Source organism: Limanda limanda, chromosome 14 (assembly GCF_963576545.1).
Source record: "Limanda limanda chromosome 14, fLimLim1.1, whole genome shotgun sequence".
Classification (NCBI taxonomy): domain Eukaryota; kingdom Metazoa; phylum Chordata; class Actinopteri; order Pleuronectiformes; family Pleuronectidae; genus Limanda; species Limanda limanda.
Window position 1 is genome coordinate 19,563,492 of NC_083649.1, and position 18,900 is coordinate 19,582,391.

General features: G+C 40.7%; 1 protein-coding gene across 1 annotated transcript; it reads right to left on the reverse strand.

The window, feature by feature from the left end:
- Positions 1-3,316: 3,316 nt before the first annotated feature.
- On the reverse strand, positions 3,317-14,922 carry mpp1 (MAGUK p55 scaffold protein 1). Its single transcript, XM_061085567.1, has 12 exons — positions 14,542-14,922; positions 9,798-9,926; positions 9,606-9,684; positions 7,883-7,968; positions 7,733-7,801; positions 5,930-6,126; positions 5,699-5,802; positions 5,526-5,606; positions 5,208-5,288; positions 4,925-5,127; positions 4,657-4,731; positions 3,317-4,572 (listed from the first exon to the last, which is right to left on the reverse strand). Exons 1-12 carry the CDS (start codon positions 14,662-14,664, stop codon positions 4,396-4,398), a joined length of 1,404 nt encoding a protein of 467 aa, XP_060941550.1. The 5' UTR covers positions 14,665-14,922; the 3' UTR covers positions 3,317-4,395.
- Positions 14,923-18,900: the final 3,978 nt, after the last annotated feature.

The following is an 18,900-nucleotide window of genomic DNA, read 5'->3' on the forward strand; positions in this document are numbered from 1 at the left end:
ACCGAGTGGAGTGGTACTATACATTTCGTTGTACCATATACAAGGACAGTAAAGGCTTTCTATTCTACTCTATTCTATTATGGGGGAACTGTTGTGCTTCTCTATCATGTTGTAAGGTTGGAGGAAAACGATTATACATTACATTTGTATTATTTCATTCTTACAAACTATTAATTCATGTTTTACCATATTCATTTAAATGGTGGAATTTATGATTTAGAATGAGAATATAATGACAGATTTTTATTTTATTTGGTATTTTATTTTATGTTTGGATAAAGGTTATGCTTTTTCAGATCAAACCTGGATAGCATCCCAGAAAACACATGGTTGTGGGCCACTTCAGCGAATGACCCAACCCTGATGAATAAACCTAAACCTAACCCGGCCCGGGCGTAATGAATGTGAGCCTAAAGTTGCCCACTTGTAAAAGAGCGAATGTGGCCCAACTATCCCAAACAACATACTGTGCTCAAGGCAAGGTGGGATCTGGATTTGATCCTAAAGTGGCCCATGTGGTAAATGGAAAAATAAGGCTCTAATAGCACAAAACTAATTCGGGCCATCTTTGGTTGACATCTGATATTAATATTTCTTGCTTACTCAATTCTTGCAAACAAAGGTGAACCGCCCAAGTGCCAAGGCCATTTTGGCAGTATGGACACAATCTGGGCCAAAACTATATTGCCATGTGGGAAGGCTTAAAAGTCTTTTGGCTAACTGTGACAAATTAAAATGGAAACCCTAATACAAAAGGTCATAATGAGATGCACCCAGTGTGCCTGAGAACAGATTCTACAAGTTTCTGCAACTTTTCAGAAAAGAAACACCATTCCTATAAAAGATGTTCCGGCTACAAAGAAGGCGGAAGTGTGAAAGCCATAGCGTGTGATTGACATCGTTCTCATACTCATCAAACCAATCAGTAACCTCTCGTACATTATGGTTGACGACATTGTTCATCCTGTTTCTCCACTTAGGGTTGTCTTTTCATTTGTCACCCATCTGTACATACGTACATGTTAATGTTACTCTCTTGATTTGTTGGTGTGATCATAAAATAAATCAGCAATGAGGGCAATGTTTCTAAGAGGGAGGGTTTGTTGAATTACTGAACTGTAAACCCCATAAAGGGAAGCAACTGTAACATGCTACAGGATCCATTCAATAATCTATTCATGAATAGGCCTTAGCAGGATTTCTTTGGGGCTCAGTTCCATGAAAAGAGGCTTCACCAACATGTGTGATGAAAAATATAAGTACACACAACACTATATACATCCAGGTCCTTGAATGGATTACAGTCCTGAAGGCCACTGCTTCTGGTTGGTGTAGATTCCTGTAATTTCTCTACTTTTTGAATGCAGGCACAAACTGAGCCTCGTGAAAAATGTTGCTTTATAATCACATGTTCTCTGAGTGAGTGATTCAATAATTTGTTGGACATTAAATACTGTAAGGCAAAGGGGGATCCTTTGTCGTGTTAAATCTAATCTAAGACATGTGCACACGAAAGATAACACAACACATGAACTGACAGAGGCCTAAATCGTATGTGAATAAGACCACAGGTCCACTGACCTCACATTAGGCAAGATACCTGAATGTGTGTGTGTCCAAGTATTACTCATCTTGTAGGGACCTACATTTGTTTGCACAGTCACTTTATGGGGACGAAACAAAAGTCCATACTATGTAAATCATTGAATTTTAAAGTGAAGACATGTTTCAAGGTTAGGTTAAGGTTAAGGTTAATGTTAAGGATAGGGTACGAGTAAAGGTTAGAGTTTATGTTAGTTAAGTTATAATGATGTTTAAGGTTAGTCAGTTTCCAGGAAATCAATATAGTGTCCTCAGAGGCATGGCTATGTGTGTTGTGTGTGTGTGTGTGTGTGTGTGTGTGTGTGTGTGTGTGTGTGTGTGTGTGTGTGTGTGTGTGTGTGTGTGTGTGTGTGTGTGTGTGTGTGTGTGTGTGTGTGTGTGTGTGTGTGTGTGTGTGTACTCAGAATAGTCGGACTAAACTTGCTTTGGAGCAGTGTTGTTGACAGTGGGTGAATCACAGACTTCAGAGCTAACAAATACCTCAACACTGAGTTAGACAAGGACCTCGAAGCAGCTGAATGTGAGATTATTTAAGGAGGCTTTGCTACTCTGACAACTGTGTAACATAACCAAATGAGAGCAAATGTTTTTTTCTTGACCTGCATATTGCAATTCAGAAAATTTGAGAAACACAGGGATTTCTGCCCGGCTCTTCAGTTCTACATATGTGCTCATTATCTGGATGATTATGCAACAAACTGCATACAAACGTGTTTATCTGAGCACGGGAACAGATGAGCTGAAGTGTTTAATTGCCAGAGCTGTGGTTGATGATTAAGTTCACAGCTAATTTCTCCAGTAACTGTGTTGAAACCTAATTAAAATATACTTCAAATTTGAAAGATGAACACAGCATTTCTGATAGGCTGCAGCCTGATCTGTCCAGCTTCTATTTGGCTACTGACATATTCACTGCTATTTGTTTAGTTAATTATCACATTATTCAATCCCCATTTTGGTGATAGGCTGTAGAACACATTTACTCGTTATTTTATACACTCAATTGTTCTGCCTCAGAACCAACTGTGTTCTGAAAATTATTTTTCATGTATGAAACAATCACGATAATAATATTGGTTAGTCTTCTACAGAAATAAAATTCCCAAAATACTAAACCAAAGAAAAAATAGTATTCGTGCGTGGTTTCAAAATAGCACGTAGATTGAATGTCTTAGTTCATGGGGTGCACATAACACATATTGTTCTCAGAGTGACTGTGGTTGTGCAAACAGCCACATGGTGGCGCCATAAGACAGCTTTGTTTCATTTCCATCTACATGTAGCTTTGTGGGTTCTGCTTTGGAAGCTGCCCCCCTCCACAAAAGTATTTTGTATTTTGTGTTAATTATATGGTTTCACACACATATCGGACGAATCTGTCTAATTATCTCTTCGTAGTTTTCTTTAAAGGGTTCTCTTATTAATTTAATATGCATATCCAAATAGATCAACTTAATTTGCTGGTTATGGGAATAATTATGATAATATGCTACTGCATTACTTGATTAAACACTTATACTACATAATTGTTTAATGATCATTTCACTTCCATTAGTAAATCTGCCTAGCTGCTGTCACAATTATTTCCACATATTAAATCTAACTAAATCATACAAATTGAATTATCTCACATGTTTGCACCACAACATATTTGTGTACTTTCAGTTTGATGAACACGAGGGAACATAAAAAAAAGCAGTTTTTTCACATAGAATGGTGTATATAGATTTAATTAAGACCACAACTCCAGCCATGCAACCAGGAAAGGATGGAGGCTCTGAACAAATCCACTTTCATGAATAACCTGCAAGCATTTCTCCCACTCTGTGATTGGGAGGATTTGTCACGTGGCGGATACAGGTACAGACTCAGATGCACAGGTCTTGATCTCTAATTGATCAAAGTTATGAGCCATGACTTTCCCTGAAAAAAATGAAACCCCCCCGCCCCCACAATTCTTCTGCTCTAAAATACTAATCGAGAGATTTTATGTGTGAGGAACCACAGAGGCAGCAGACAAATGTTTCTAATCATACATCAACCTTCACAGTTCAGTTACGTCTCCTGGTTTTGCTCCTCATGGACAACTGACATGCGCCCCTCCCCTTCTCCCCCGAGGGCTTTAAAGAACAGGTTTCTATCTGGAAAAAAAGTCAAAGATGATGTTGCTACAGAGCAGGGAAATGTATTCTCTGTTTAAAAGTGCCTTTACAGTATCCCATGAGGTATACAATTTTTAATGAGATGAGACAAGAAAGGATGTCACTGACCGACTGAAAGGTTTCGTGTGAGAGGACATTGTCGCAGTATGGAGTTACACACACTGTATGGACCGACAGTTTCAGAATATCAACTTCATGGCACAGATTAATGATAACGATGAAGAGAAAGAATCCAGAATCAATGTTTTACATGACAAAATCCTGATTTAAAAGAGAGGATTCCATTCACAGTTGTGGTCCTATTTTGCATTCGCTCGCGTTCCAAGAATCACAAAAAGGTGTGCTGCACCAAAACTATCCCAAAAGCCTGAAGCACAAACATATAATAACCACCAAAATAAAACATCCCTGGTCAGGTTCTCCACTTTCTCAAAATAAACCTTTCTACATATTGCTTATATTTTTTGGATGCACATGTGCAAAAAATCTCTGTGACAATCAACATTAACCAAATAGTGAAACCCCAAACACGCCTGGGAGATCACTGACTGAGAGGTTTCGGGTAAGTGAGAGTGATATTGCACTGAATTTGAATCAAACAAAAAGGTGTTACACGGGAGCCGGACGGCCGTCAGTACACCCACGATACAGGCACCCACTGCGGGGTGGAGATGGCACGCTCCAGGGCCTCCTCCACCCCCTTGACGCTTTCGTCCACGTCGCTGTTGACGAGAATCACGTCGAAGAAGTGTCCGAACGTGGACAGGATGGCGTCCGACTCTTTCTGGATCATCAGCAGATTTTCCATCTAGGACACAAGACACAGAGAGTCAGCATGGAGTTTGGTCATTCAAGATATTAGAGCATATTCTGATATTCTGAGATGTAGCACCTGGGAAGATGTGGTGGTCGGAGCGATGAACACCACAAGAGGTGCGAAATCAGCCGTCCGCAAGACTTTCAGGGTCTACGATAAAAGATGAAGAGAGGAGGAGAAGAATTGGTGTTAAAACAGTAGAAAGATTAGGTTCGAGGGTGGGTCCATTTTGAGCATGGGCAAATGGAGAAATCGTAGCACAAAAATGTTTCAACCTATGGGCTGTGTGAAATTCAGACTACAATATTTCCTTTCTTTTCCTGAAAACCCTGTAAATGCCGACCTGCGGTTCCACGTCCACCAAGGCGATTTTTTCCTGCTCGTGGATCTTCTGGATGGTCTCGAGTTTGGTGCCGAACATGTTTCCCTGGAAGCTCCCGTACTCCAGCAGCTCATTCCCGGTGATGCACTTGGTCATGGCGTCGTTGGAGATGAAATAATATTCCTGCCCGTTCTCCTCGTCCTTGCGCTGGGGTCTGGTGGTGTCTGTGTAGAAAATGTACGTTTTAGAAGAAGGACAGTTTGGAAATATTTGCTCTTGTGAGTAGGCGTGGGCGTCTACTTACGCGGTGCTGGGTAGGAGAATTTGTCCGGGTATTTGGTCAATAGTGCATTTTTGATGTGTCTCCTTCCTACGCCAGGTGCACCTAGAAGGAGAAGAATTCATACTTGCATGACATTTTTTTTATCAAATATTAACTTTGGCAATAGCACAGAAATACCCATGATATAATGATTATTACATAGATTTGTAACATTTACACAAAAATAGATTTACTTTCACATATATTGTTAAAACAAAGCAAGTCATTTTTTTCAGTGAAGATTATCAGATGTGATTTTACTTTTAAGAATTTGAAATTATTGATGTATCCGAAACTCACCAATTAGGACGAGTGTTTTTCTTTGAAAAGCTGGGAGCCGAACCACCTCCTCATAAGAAATCACATCCAGTTGGTCAAAAACTGCAAAAAAATAAGAGATTTTATTTCAGATAAATTCACCTAATAGCACATCTGAGAGAAAGTGCAGTAAAAGATTCCAGTGGTTCACTCACTGGAGCTGTGTTTGGCCAGGTACTTGTCTTTGCACTTCTTTTTCTTCCCAAACGGGCTGCAGGACTGACTGCCCTCTCTGGCCTTGGTTTTACTGGCCACCCTCCTGCGGCACATACACAGAGGTAGGTCAAGTCGGGACTCGGGAACAGTTCGCACAGTCCTGAGGTTTTTGGGGTCGGATGTTAAGCACCTCAGGATTAATTGTCACATTGTATTACGGAGCAGTTTACCATTCTTGGAGCTCTGGGGAAGGTATGAGCCCAGCGAAGTCCGCGGCGCTGCTCTCCACTCTGCCCTGCCACCAGTTGGGATCCTGCTTGTTGATGATCTGAATGATGTCACCAGTTTTAAACTTCAGCCCGGCCTCCTTGCATGGGATGAGGTCGTCCTTGGTGGGGTCATAGTCAAACTGGGCCCTCATGTACATCTGGAAGTTCAGAGCAAATATTCTGAATTTAAAAGTGGAAATATGTACGTGGTGTTTGGAACTGAGTTATATAAATACCCTTTACCATGTGATGAATAATCTCCTATTGCTCACTGTAGCTCAGCTTTAGATACAGTCACTGATAGAAATGTGTTTGTTGCAAAAAGTGAAACAAATTGTTTCACTTTCTTCAACGTTTCTTTTTCTCTCTCTGAATGAATTGGGGCATTTTCGCAAGTTTTTATTTCACCCATCAGGGAAATTCCGGGCTATGCCTGTTATGCCAGATTTGTGCACAGCAAATCTCTTTTTCTAAATGATTGTTGTGCATACGCCTGAATTACAGCTCGAATTGAGGTTTATATTCAACATTTCTTAATTCTTTAAGCCATAAAAATGTGGTTCTGTTCTATACATGTTCAAAACACCAACATCTCTTGTCTGAAAATGGGTTGTGTTAACATGCACAAAATATCATTTTCTAGGGAACCTAATGTTATAAACATACTGTACACTCATATGCTTGACTTCAGTGACCTACAGTAACTGTGCAGCATCATAGAGATTAAATACTCATCTAGGGACTTCAACAGTATGTTTGGATTCTAGAAATGTTAAGGAGGAAATTCAGCCTTCAACAGAATAAACACGTTCATGTCAAGATCTTAGACAGCTCAAATTCAAACTAAAAAGAGCAACTTTCTCCCACTGATATATTCCATGATTGAAAGTCTCTTTGAGCTGCCAACTAATTTGTTATCTTCTTAAAGTTAACCAATCGTGCAGCTGCAAAAGGTTTTGTTAATGTATACCCAGGATTAGAACTTTTACTGCTCTGGGTATATATAGATTATATATTGTAGAGATGAGCTTGAGGACCACGTGTAAATTCTCCGCAGGGTAAATTATTACTATTGTTAGTAGAGTTCATGAACATTTGTTGATTCCCCCAAAGTATCTCCAGTGGTGGATATACACAGACACCCTGTGGGAGCACTGGAGCCGTCTGGGTCAACAACACTAATGTTAATTGGGGATTTAAGTTAGTAAATTATTTAAGGCTACTGATTAATGGACTACAAGCTTTTAAGTCGACTGCCATCACTGGCCACAGCAAAAACTGAAATTAAATCAGTGATAAACTGCATTAAGACAAGTGCAACATCACGAAATACAATATTATATGCAGCCACTTAATTAAAGCTCTTTTTAAATCCATGTTTACTTCAGTGTTTTCTATCACTTAGTAATGTCCATGTCCAGCGAGCATTTTTACGATGCTTGTGATTGGCTGCTGGAGAGAAGGAAGTGGTGTGACCAGTAGATGGCAGAATGAAACACACTACCACAGTGTCTCAAGTCGAGCTAGCACAACTAATGTGAGTGATGTTCTCAATTTTATAGTCACCTGGGTTGTTCATTGACTAAAAGAAGATTCACCTAATAAAGAACAAAATGCTTAAAAAAAAGCAAAAAGGTTTTAGATCAAAGTAAATATGAGAAGAAAGGCAATCAAACCCATCAAGACACCAATCCAGTCTGAGTGGAACGCTAATGCAGCACAATGCAAAACCACAAGTGCATATTGTGTCCACCGTGTTACTACCTCACAGGCTCGGGATCGACTCTGCTGGTTGGAGATGATCTTCATCGTGACTACACCGTTGGTTTCTTTCTGTGAAAAAAAAATGTAAATGACCATTAACTACAGAGCCAAAATAGATTTTCTCATTTAAGGTATAAGGCATCAACCTACCAGAATCTTTTGCAGCTGGTCTACACTTTGGTTTGTTACACTTTTCCCATTGATTTCTGCTATCTCATCCCCTTCGTGCAAGGACCCTGGAGACAGGAAGAAACCACAAGTGTACAATGCAGTTGTTTTAATCCAAATATGCACCGTAAACTACTGAGGTAATATTCATTTTCCTGATAAGGAATAACATGAAAACCATGTAACAAAATGAGAGTCATCTGTTGTCTGCATTACACGTAACATATTACACTGATAGTCTTATCATGCAGCCACAGATCAGGATATGAGGTGGGCCTCCCCCAGTGCATGCACATGCTCCTGTTTAAACTGATTTGTATCCACTGGGCCAAAATATTAGAGCCTGAACAATATGGATTTTTGGTGGCAGATGCAGATAGGGATTAGAGAGTCAATAATATACCAGTATATTGACATATATTTAAAATATATATTGGCAATGATTCCTAAGAAGTCCTTATCAAACCCTTACAACTAGGGTTGGGTACCGAGAACCGGTTCCAATATGGAACCGGTTCCAATACAACCGATACCTACCCGGACCGAAATGCAACGGAGATTTCGGTGCCTCATTTCGGTACCTGAGCCAATCAAAGCCTGAGGTCTCCGCTCGTCCCGCCTCCTCACACTTCCGCTCCTTCCTTCACGGATGACGGCCGCGGCCGCCGGTGGACAGACTCTTGTCTCCGCTGCCCGCTGCCCGCGCCCCGCGTGCGTCAGGGCTTCCGTGCAGGTGGTGGTGGTGGGGGGGGTCTCCTCGCGGGACCTCTCCCCTCCGCCGGGCGCATTTCCTCCGTGGCGGTGCGCCGCGACCGGATCCGGGTCGGCTTGGAAAGGCTTGGGGCGGGAGGAACGAAGACCAAGCCGAGAAATGTTTCAGAAAAGCGACCGCATTTTAGGGGGGCGAAGGCGGGCCGAAGCCTGCCTGCGACAGCCCCCGCCGCGGAGACACGGGGGTCTCTGAGTGATGGAAAAGCGACCCTCAGTCTTCATTTGGCTCAGGCACCGGAGTCAGAGTCACGAGTCAGAGTGTGTGTGTTTTGTATTTATTTGTATTTATTTAAGTATAGTGTAAACTTTTGTTAACAGTTCGTATGTTATTCATAGTTTTAAGTTAAAAAGGGTTTTGTATTTATTTATATTTATAATCTACTTTAAACAGTTAACATATTTGGCAATAAAAAAAGCCTTTCTTGGTCAAGCATCGTTTTGTGCACTTTTTTGAAAAAAGTATCGGTTCAGGCATCGTTTAGGCACCGGTATCGTTTTAAAAGTATCGGTTAGGAACCGGTATCGGATAAAAACCAAACGATACCCATCCCTACTTACAACAAAGTAATACAATTGAGGCTTGATATTTTACAGTTTGCCCCAAAACATTTGTATAAATAACTAAAAATAAGAAAAAAAAACTGAATTACAACCAATATCTACAACTTGAATTAAGAAAGACAATTTTTACATAAAATGTAAAACATAGAAGCACATCTTTCTCTGCATAGTTTATTCCATATAATAAAAGTTTATGTCAGCTCATGGCGGCTAACATAAATGGCAACATCTATGCGTCTGTAAAAGATTGGCACTGGCCAAGTTTTTATCTTTATATATTTATACTATGAAAATATTGACCTTTGGGTTAAGAAGTCTCTTCAACCCACTCTCCATTAACACCCTAACACAATGAAAGATTAGATTTTTATACCTTGTCTATGGATCATACCCCCGTGTAGTATCCTGGCCACAGTGCACCGTTGTTTGTCGTTCAGCTTTAGAGTGACACCCTACAGGCAAACACACAACAAGTGAGGAAAAATCTGCAAAACACAATCCTGAAAAAATATCTATAATATTTTTATGTTAGGCATGTCATTCTGGGTAAAGGCAGATAGTTTACCATTGGCTCCGACGGATTCTTTTCAAATTCTACTTCTTTCATCCTGGTCAGGTCTGTACCATTCATGTGTTTCGAGCTGCCGTTGGTGAAAACCTCAGCTCCCCTATTCTCATATGTTTGCATAGTTGCCTGTTGAAAAAAAGAAAGAGAGGAAAAAGGATTTGTTCAACATCTCTTATTTTATCATTATGCAATGAACTTTGCTTCAAATTCAAACATCAAGAGTCACAGTCAGTTCATCTAATCGATATCAGTCTGGTAGTTCCTATAACTGCAGTGAAACCTCTCTGCTGATTTACGCCAACAGCCATGTTTTATTTGCAGTTTCAACATATGTTCAAGGTTGAAAATTAACCCGGCGTTATAACACCTCATTAACCCCATCCAGTGATCTGGTCCACCAGGTTCATGTGGTCATGGATACCACTATCTCATCTGGTCATCATCACATTAATGTAAGGAAACAAATTCTTCTGGGAAAATCTGCATAAATCAAAGTTTGGTAGTGGGAATAAAAACACAAACAAAGTCACAGTGACTTTGTGGATCCATATTGTACTTTTACACCTGAATGAATCTAATCTAATAGCTGCCAATCCTCCATCTGCACAGTGTTGACAAAGGTCGTCTCAGTGCTCTATAGTAAGGAAATGAAAATCAAACTAAATAAAAAGTACCAGTAAGGGTCCTGGGAAATAAACTAAATTCATATTCTGTGGACAGCACTCATAACAGAACAATGAATGCACACTATCAAAAGGTTAAGAAACCGGTGACTAAAGCGACAAGATTACATGCATCAGCACAAAATGTCTGCACAAAAATGACACATCAGCAGTGCTTAAGCAAAAAAAAAGAAATGCATCTCCCAGCATCAGCACTACTATGAACCAATAAATGTCATTATCGTCCTCCTCCACCTCAGCCCCACAATACTGCCCATAGCAGCGGTTTGGTACGATTGTTATCTTGTGTATGTGGATTGTATAAAATTGAGCCTGTGAACATAATCATGATTTTGCAAACAGTGGCAGACGATCTCGTGAATAAGAGATTGTGAGTCAAGAGAAGCCTGAGCGTGGGAGGCATGCTAGTCTGCCAGTTGTTTTTCTGTGCAGCCTGATATGTATTTCGCAGCACTTGTGCAATTATATGTCAGGCCTGAGACCAGGAGGAATCCTTTGGAAATTACATCCTCTCAGGAAAGGGCTCTGTTCAGGAACACAGATCAAAATTAGGACATAAATCCAAAGCTTGTTTCACCCGCTATCTAAGAGCAAAGCATTTCGGGTTTAAAGCTGCTCCAGAGACGAGAGGAAATAAAACCTTTCGGATCTGCGTTAAAATAATGTGATGAGCCACAAAGCTGAGTTAGTGCCTTAAAAGTAGACTGGCTGGGTAATAGCAAATATCCTTATCAATATAAGTCAATGTAATGTCCTCTGAAGTAATGGCAGACCTGGCTGTGTGTATGTGTGTGTGTGTGTGTGTGTGTGTGTGTGTGTGTGTGTGTGTGTGTGTGTGTGTGTGTGTGTGTGTGTGTGTGTCTGTGTGTGTGTGCGTGTGTGTTTGTGTGCCCATGACACAGAGGAGTAATTATATTCTCAAGTATATGATGTAATGCTCCCCCTCAGGACTGTGAGCAGGTGACAAAGGACAAATCTAAAGGTTGAATATTATCACTATACACGTGTGTGATTAGATTAGATTAGCATTAGCATTAGCATTAAAAGGCCTTTTACAGTAAACGTGTCTCATCATTGCAGTGAAGTTGACCCCCGTAAACCTAACAAGATAAAACACCAATCTGTGTTAACAGTCAACACAATGTCAACAGAGCCGGGGCCAGGAAACCCTTTCAGAAACCTGAATACCAGCGTGTGTGTGTGTGTGTGTGTGTGTGTGTGTGTGTGTGTGTGTGTGTGTGTGTGTGTGTGTTTGTGGTGGGGTGGGGTGGGGTATCAAAAGGATAAACAAACAAATGGATGAAAGGCGGAATGCCTTGAGGAGAGAGTGGAGCGCTTCCTTCTCCAGACGTTTGCTCTGGATGAGATCAAGCAGAATGTGACGTTGCATTTCAGACAGAAAATCTCCGGATGAGATGAATACGTTTCAAAAACCCGTTTATACTCTTCCTCCTGTTTTCCAACATTTGGTTCCATCATCTAATAGGAACGATTGGGTTACAGTGCAATCTCTCTCTGTCTTATCTTCTCGTTGTCTTGAGGTGAAATATTAATTATTAATCCCTTCTCCCCTGTGTAGCATTTACGGTGGATCTCCATGACAACAGGATAAGATGTATTGATCACTTGAAGGAAAACAATCGAAGATCAATATTTGACCTATAAGGGGACAAACAGGGCAGATTACAGCCCCAAAGGACACACGCAAACCTTTAACAGCTACAGGCTCATGGTATTGATCAAGAAAATGAGAAAAGTAAGACAGTCATTTATCTCATGCTAGGCCTCATGTGCCTAAAGCAGGATTTGTCTAAACTTGTTAGGATTTTCATTTCAGGTCTGAGGGGGCGACAGCAGTGTGACTAAATGAATAAGAACTCATGTACTTGTCCTTGAGTTTCTAGGACAGATGTGCATGTTCTCTGTAGGGTTTGTGCACAGCTCTTAAGCCTGAAGTGTTTTTGGAGACAGGACACCCCCCCCCCCCCTGCAGTAAACAGAGCAGAACAGGCAGAGTCTTGACCAAAATGAACATTAAGGATCCAGGAGCTACAGTGAGTCACCCCCGACAGACATTTCCACAGGCTACAGTCTCCACTGAGAAAACAACACATCATGTGACTTCACTATAAGACAGTGATTTTTCTCAGTATCTAGCGGCGGAACGAACGGTCACGATCACAGCTCAAGGCTATCTGACAAAAGTGCTGATAACAGGAAAGGAGTTTCCTCCCTTAACCGTTTCCCTCAGTGGCTCCAGTGCTGACCAGTGCAAATTCTTCGAAGTTGTTCAGCACAAGTAGTTGCCTCAGTATCACCCGCTGCCAGATCTGAGCCCGGAGGCCATAAAAGATATTAATTTCACCCCCAATGACCCGAGTTGCGGCTGTTTTTTAAAACTTTGTGGGTTTTGAAGGTGTTTCCCCAGGTTGAGCCCAGAGTCAGTGGGACTTTTAAAACATTATCCTTCACTCAGTGTGAAAACCAGTTGGAACAAAGGCCTGGCACTGTGTGATGTAGTAAACAACCTCCAAGGCCTCCAATTCACTGTTGACATTGAATCCTCAGCTGCAGCCCGGCAGGCAGAACTAAACAGCACTGCTGGAAATGGCCAAAAACCAAGTTTGTTTACATTCCAAACGGTCTTCTCTTATCCTGCATTACACTGCACTGTCCTTGACAAAAAAAGGCTCATTGATGAATGACATGACAGTCACATGCTGACATGATTATAATGCGATTAACAATTAATAGCCGATCATTTGCATGACTCAGGGGCCACTGTCTTACTGACTCATTGTCCTTCCTTTCTAAAACGTGACTGCCTCAGCTTTCTCAAATCTGTCTTGTGACTTCCATACGCAGTTTTTGGGAGGAAATGCAGAAGTGAAATTTGCCAATGATATGTCTACTGGACTCCAGTTGAGGCTGCAATAGTTAGGAAGGTGAACTAACTGGCATACAGCTGCAGACTGGAAAAGACAGTACGCGTTCATTTGTCTTTGTTTAGGAGATTTCAGTTGTAGTGAGTAGGGGTGGTTCAAAATATCATTACAGCAATATATTATCGTTCTGACTTGGTGCCAAATATCGCTATTTTGTATTCAGTTATATATATATAGTTTGGACTTTGGCCAGTTTATGGCCTTTGGCTATTCTACATTGAAATGATATTCCCAAGGTACAGCGTGTTTGTTCCAGACTAAAGAGACACTGAGATGAGACTTAATGCACCTTTTTGTACATTGTTTCATCTCAGTTCGTCTCAAACTCTGTGAAACTGACACCAGATCAAAACACAAATTGTGCACTCTACCTCTTTAGTGGCTTTTTGTATTCTTCCTATGTTAGACAGACTTAGTGATGTATCGTTATATATGATTGTCTTGCAATATATCGGCTACTGCAGAATCACTGTACCGTGAGCCATTTATCACTGCGTGTATTTTAAATTGCTCAAGAAAGTTCAGTGTCGAGTTTGGTGCGATTTGGAGAAGAAATATTGATATTTAGCTACATATAGTTCAAACTGTTGCCAGTTTATGGCTATTTTACAATGAAATGTGGAACACGTGGACAGAGTGTGCTTGTTAAAGACTAAAGATGCACTAAGATCAGACTTGCAGACTTGCACTTTCTTGTACATGTTTCATCTCACTTTGCGTCAAACTTACACCAAATTGCAGCGAATAACTAAACAAATCCTGGTTTATACCCTTTAGGCTGGGGTCTTATACATTCTTATACAGTTAGACAGATACCGTAATGGAATATATATCGATTATCGCAGAATCGTTGTGAGATCATCTTGGGCTGAGTTCCTCTGCGATCGCCAGCCCTAGTTGTGAGTTGTGTGGCGGAGGCAGAGCTGGGGTCTATTTTTAGAGACCCAGTCCATGAACAAACAACTGTCATGTCATGTGCCCCCCTACGATCGCCACTTCCCGGAAGCGAACATGAACAACCCAAAACAAAATGAAAACAAAATATGTCGGGGTACAAAAATAAAAACAAAGAGAACTAGAACTAGAGAGACGTTTAAATACATGGGCACGAACCTTGTCGGACTTTGGTTTGTTTTGCAGGAGCTGCTCCAGGTAGAGGTCGGACAGGGCTGTCCGCGCACTGCTCACAGGCTCCAGGATGACAGCCGACTCGTTTTTACTGGATTTTAACGTCATCTTTCCCCCTGTTTGCCGGAAAAAAAGGGAAAAGAGGAGGAAAAAAAGCCACCTATGAACCCGACGTGCCCTCCGATCAAGGTCCGCGGGAGGAAGGGCCGGGGGGATCTAATAAAAGGCTGCGGGAGAAGGCGCCGCTGATAAGGACGATGTGATAAAGTGAGCGGGAGTCCAAGGTTTGGATGAGCAGCAGGTGAGAGAGAGAGAAATGAGAGGACACCGCTGACAAAGCAAGTAAACATGCGACTGACTCAGAGGGAAGGCTCCTGCTGCGTTCAGGGGCTCCCTGTCGGCTCCGGAATCACACCACTCCAGCTCCACAGCGCCACCGCTGTCAACTGGTTGTATTTCCTCCACATGGCGAAATTGCAACGGCCCAGATTTTGCCCACATTTACAGGTCTCGATCAGAAAGCTCACAAACATCAAGAAAGTGGTTCACATCACCACAGTTCTCAGATCATTACACGGGCCCCTTGTCTGTCAAAGAGTTTACTTCCAAATCGGGCAAAAGCATATTTCGAATGTCATAAGTTATGAACCATCCAGACCCCAAAATTCATCTGGAACAGGTCTACTCTCTGTCCCAGAGAACTGCAGGTCTGCTGCTCCTTGTTCTTTTAAATCAATGCTGAAGATGTTCCTTTTTGCCACGGCCTGTTATTCAATCAAATAATCAGTTGCTCTATCTCTTTTATTTCCTTCTTATTTTGTATTGTCTAATGTAGCTTTTACAAGTTGTCATGATGCCTTTTATATTGTAGGTAAAGCACTTTGAATAGCTTTGTGATTGAACTGTGCGCTCCAAATAAACTTGCTTTGCCTTACATCCCACATCCAGCATACCACATGATGTAATTCGGGTGGTCCGCTCCTGTTTGCATGACCAGGGCCACAAGTAAGCCATAGAAAACCGCATGTCAACCAAAGGTGACATCATTTAACGCATTGGCCACTTTTAGGACTACACCTTGAGCACCCCATTTTCCCCCAACATGTGTTTTGTGATATTTGGACCAAATTTGCAATTTTTTCAAGTGGAATACTTTAGGCTCACATCTAGTATGCTATCTGGGATGCTAGCTACCTTAGTGATGTGTGTATTGTTTTATGTTATTTTTTTCATTGGATTTAACGTCACTTTTCACTCAAATAACTCATGTGTGATATGGATTCCTTTATACTCCACATTCTTTATAATTATAAATAAAACTATATTTCTTATACATTTTCCTTCTCTAATTTTCAAAATGGATGCCACAGCCGACAAGGAATAATATTCTCATTTCATGGTAAACATAGAGTAATTGTAGGTAACATATGCCTGACAATCAAACATCAGCCATAACACTAATTTGACCCCTACCACGTCCCTTCTCAATGTAATGAATGTGATGTAATGCAAGTAATGTTCTAAACAAACACAGAGTCCTAGAATCCCGACGATTATTGAACGCAGCATTACCGCAGCATTTTCAGCAGAGCTGCACGATCGGGCGACGAGGAAGCGAAATAACAGAGTGACGGTGACCCAGCAGCCAAGCGGGGATGTGGCTCCTACACGACGCACCCTGCTGCAGTGAGACTGTGTCAGTGCGAAATTATAAAGACTTGTTATCAATAAGCCCCAGGGAACACTGCATGACCTGATCTGGGCCACATGTAAACAGTGCTGCAGATGTATGGGTGTGTTAGTGAGGGATTATTGGGTTAAAAATAAGTGGTTGGGGTCATATTCGTACACAACAAGAACAAGAGGGCTCAGACTTATTGAAATAAATAAGCTTTATACTTCCTTTAATTAATACAAGACCCGCACTGGGGGGCATAATTAATATGTACGCAGATGCATAAAAGAGCCATTTTTATACATTAAAGAGAAGAGGTTTATTGAACTAAATGTTTTCCAGAATCTTTCAAGTCAATTTTTCTGTAGATCCTAGATTAAATGTATCCTCCTCACAACCTGCCATTTTTGGCAAAGAGAGATATAGTCCAGATTGTTCAGATTGTTCAGTAGCTAATGAAAGATCTCTGTCTGAAATATGAACAACATTCCCGTTTTAATTTGACTGGGTGCACAAATCACTGCAGTGTATATATATATATATTTAGATATATATATTTTATTTTATTTTCTATTTACATTTTTGATATTCTATTTTATACTATTTTATTCAAATATTGTTTTTTTGGTTGTTGGTCCATATGTATTCTGTTTGGAGGCTATGTAATGTGACTTGTGTTCTTTTGTTGGACTCCGTGCCCTGTTTTTGGATATACCAGTGTGAAATAGGGCCAAGTGTGAGCTGCACAAACAGCTGAGTCCCAGTGATCTCCATTATGAAACACAGGGTAATCAAGGGTGAGGGGAAACTGTTCTAGCCAGGACACAACCTCTAGTATTCGGATTAGCTCACAGTTTTCTGAGGAGACTCCAGAGGGAGCAAGCAAGCATGTTCCATATTCTTCTCTCATGAGAAAGGTCAACAAAACAAAATCATGGCTTCATTGTCATCTCTACTACTCGTACTTATATCCTTATATATAATATCCATCGCTTTGGAAATTACTCTTGATCTATTTTAAAATGCAGTTCCAGGAACATTTCCTCAACAGCTAAAACAAAAGCAGATCACACACAAACAGCGTGACTGGATCGGCCCTCGTCTTACTCAGTGTCATGTTGCATTCTCACGTCCACCAGGATTAGCTGCAGCATTATATCACTGAGGCGGGCACTGAGCGGGACACAAGACTCCCAGGAGAGGAGAGGCAGAAGAAGGGAAAGTCATAGCTAAGCTAAAGTAACCAGAAGACAAGAACAGTGTGTAAATAATTGAACAATCGATGAAGTCGCTACAATAAAACAGAGCTATAAGGTTGCTTGGATTTAAAGGTACAGTGAGGGCCTGCCTCCCCAGAAAAATAAAATCCCTAATCTACATTTGTGCACTGTAAGATGTTTAGTGAGAAATGTTAGATAACAATATGTTAATTAACAACACACAATCATCTGGTTAGATTAGTGAGCTTGGATGATCCACACTGCAATCTGTGAATTCAGAACACAACACCTTCTATGTTTCATCATTTCATTGCGATGGATTTGAATCATAGAACATTATATCAAACCATAAATTACCATTAGCAAAAGTTATTTAATGTAATATCATATTGGTACCACAAAACCACATTGTGACACTAATCAAGCTACAGGTTTGTGTTGTTGTTAAACTGAGCCTATCGGTTTCACTATAGTTACCAAAGAACATCTGTATCTAAGGTAATCAGGCCTACATTGTTTGAATGTGATCAGGTCAATACATTGTCATGATCAAAGAGTTCAACAAAGGTTTTGTGGCAACTTCAAGATCATTCACATCACTCACAAACAAACAGCACTGTAGAGTTATTTCTATTTTTAATGTCTGTCAAAGTTATTCATTACACGGACTCAGTAGAGGACAACGGTGAAGTTGGAAAGATGACTCATAAGCGACATGTTAAAACACAAAGAAAGGTAGCAAACAGGTTTTTTTATGATTTTAAGGATCCCTACTCTGAGCTGGAGGGACAACAGGTTTCTGTGCCGAAGGCTGTGCCCAGGGACCGTCTACAAAGTGCAATACAAAAAAGAAATGCTATAATATATACTTTCATATAGTGTGATGTCCCCAAAATTCGCTAACGTAAAAAAAAAAGAAAAAAAAGCATTGCCGCTGTTTGATTTTGAAGATTAGGGTTATTAATGGGTAACTGTTATTCAGAAAAAATATATTTCTCCACTGAAATTTGTGGCTTTTGACACTGGAGGGCTATATGAGCTGAAGCAACACAAACTGCGTCTGCTGAATAGAAGGCACTGTTCAATCCTTGTAATAATATTCATCCTGAGGGATTTAAACACAAGTTACTCCCAAGATGCATTTAGGACACATTTGAGATCCAATCACTCAGATTGGAGGTGTCCACTTGTGAGCAGATCTCTTAGGACAGATGTTAACAGCCAATGTGAACAGTGTCATCCTCAAATCACGTTGTGGTTGTTATAAAGATTTCCAAAGGAAGTCTACAAATATGAAAAATATAAAGTGACTGATATCTGATTACAGTGTAACTGTGTAAATTATATGATACACTATTGTCATAACACTATTAATGAGTAAATTGATACCACTATTTACAATAGTGAAGTTATTAATTGTTACTTGTGTATCCTAAATTTCCCTTGGGA

What these genes read in the sequence shown, in the direction of transcription:
- mpp1 (XM_061085567.1), bottom strand. Translation starts at nt 14,664, where the DNA reads ATGACGTTAAAATCCAGTAAAAACGAGTCGGCTGTCATCCTGGAGCCT. An exon ending in TCCCCAGAGCTCCAAGAATG is followed by an intron (nt 5,803 to 5,929) that starts GTAAACTGCTCC and finishes TATGTGCCGCAG; the next exon opens with GAGGGTGGCCAGTAAAACCA. An exon ending in CGACCACCACATCTTCCCAG is followed by an intron (nt 4,573 to 4,656) that starts GTGCTACATCTC and finishes CTTGTGTCCTAG; the next exon opens with ATGGAAAATCTGCTGATGAT.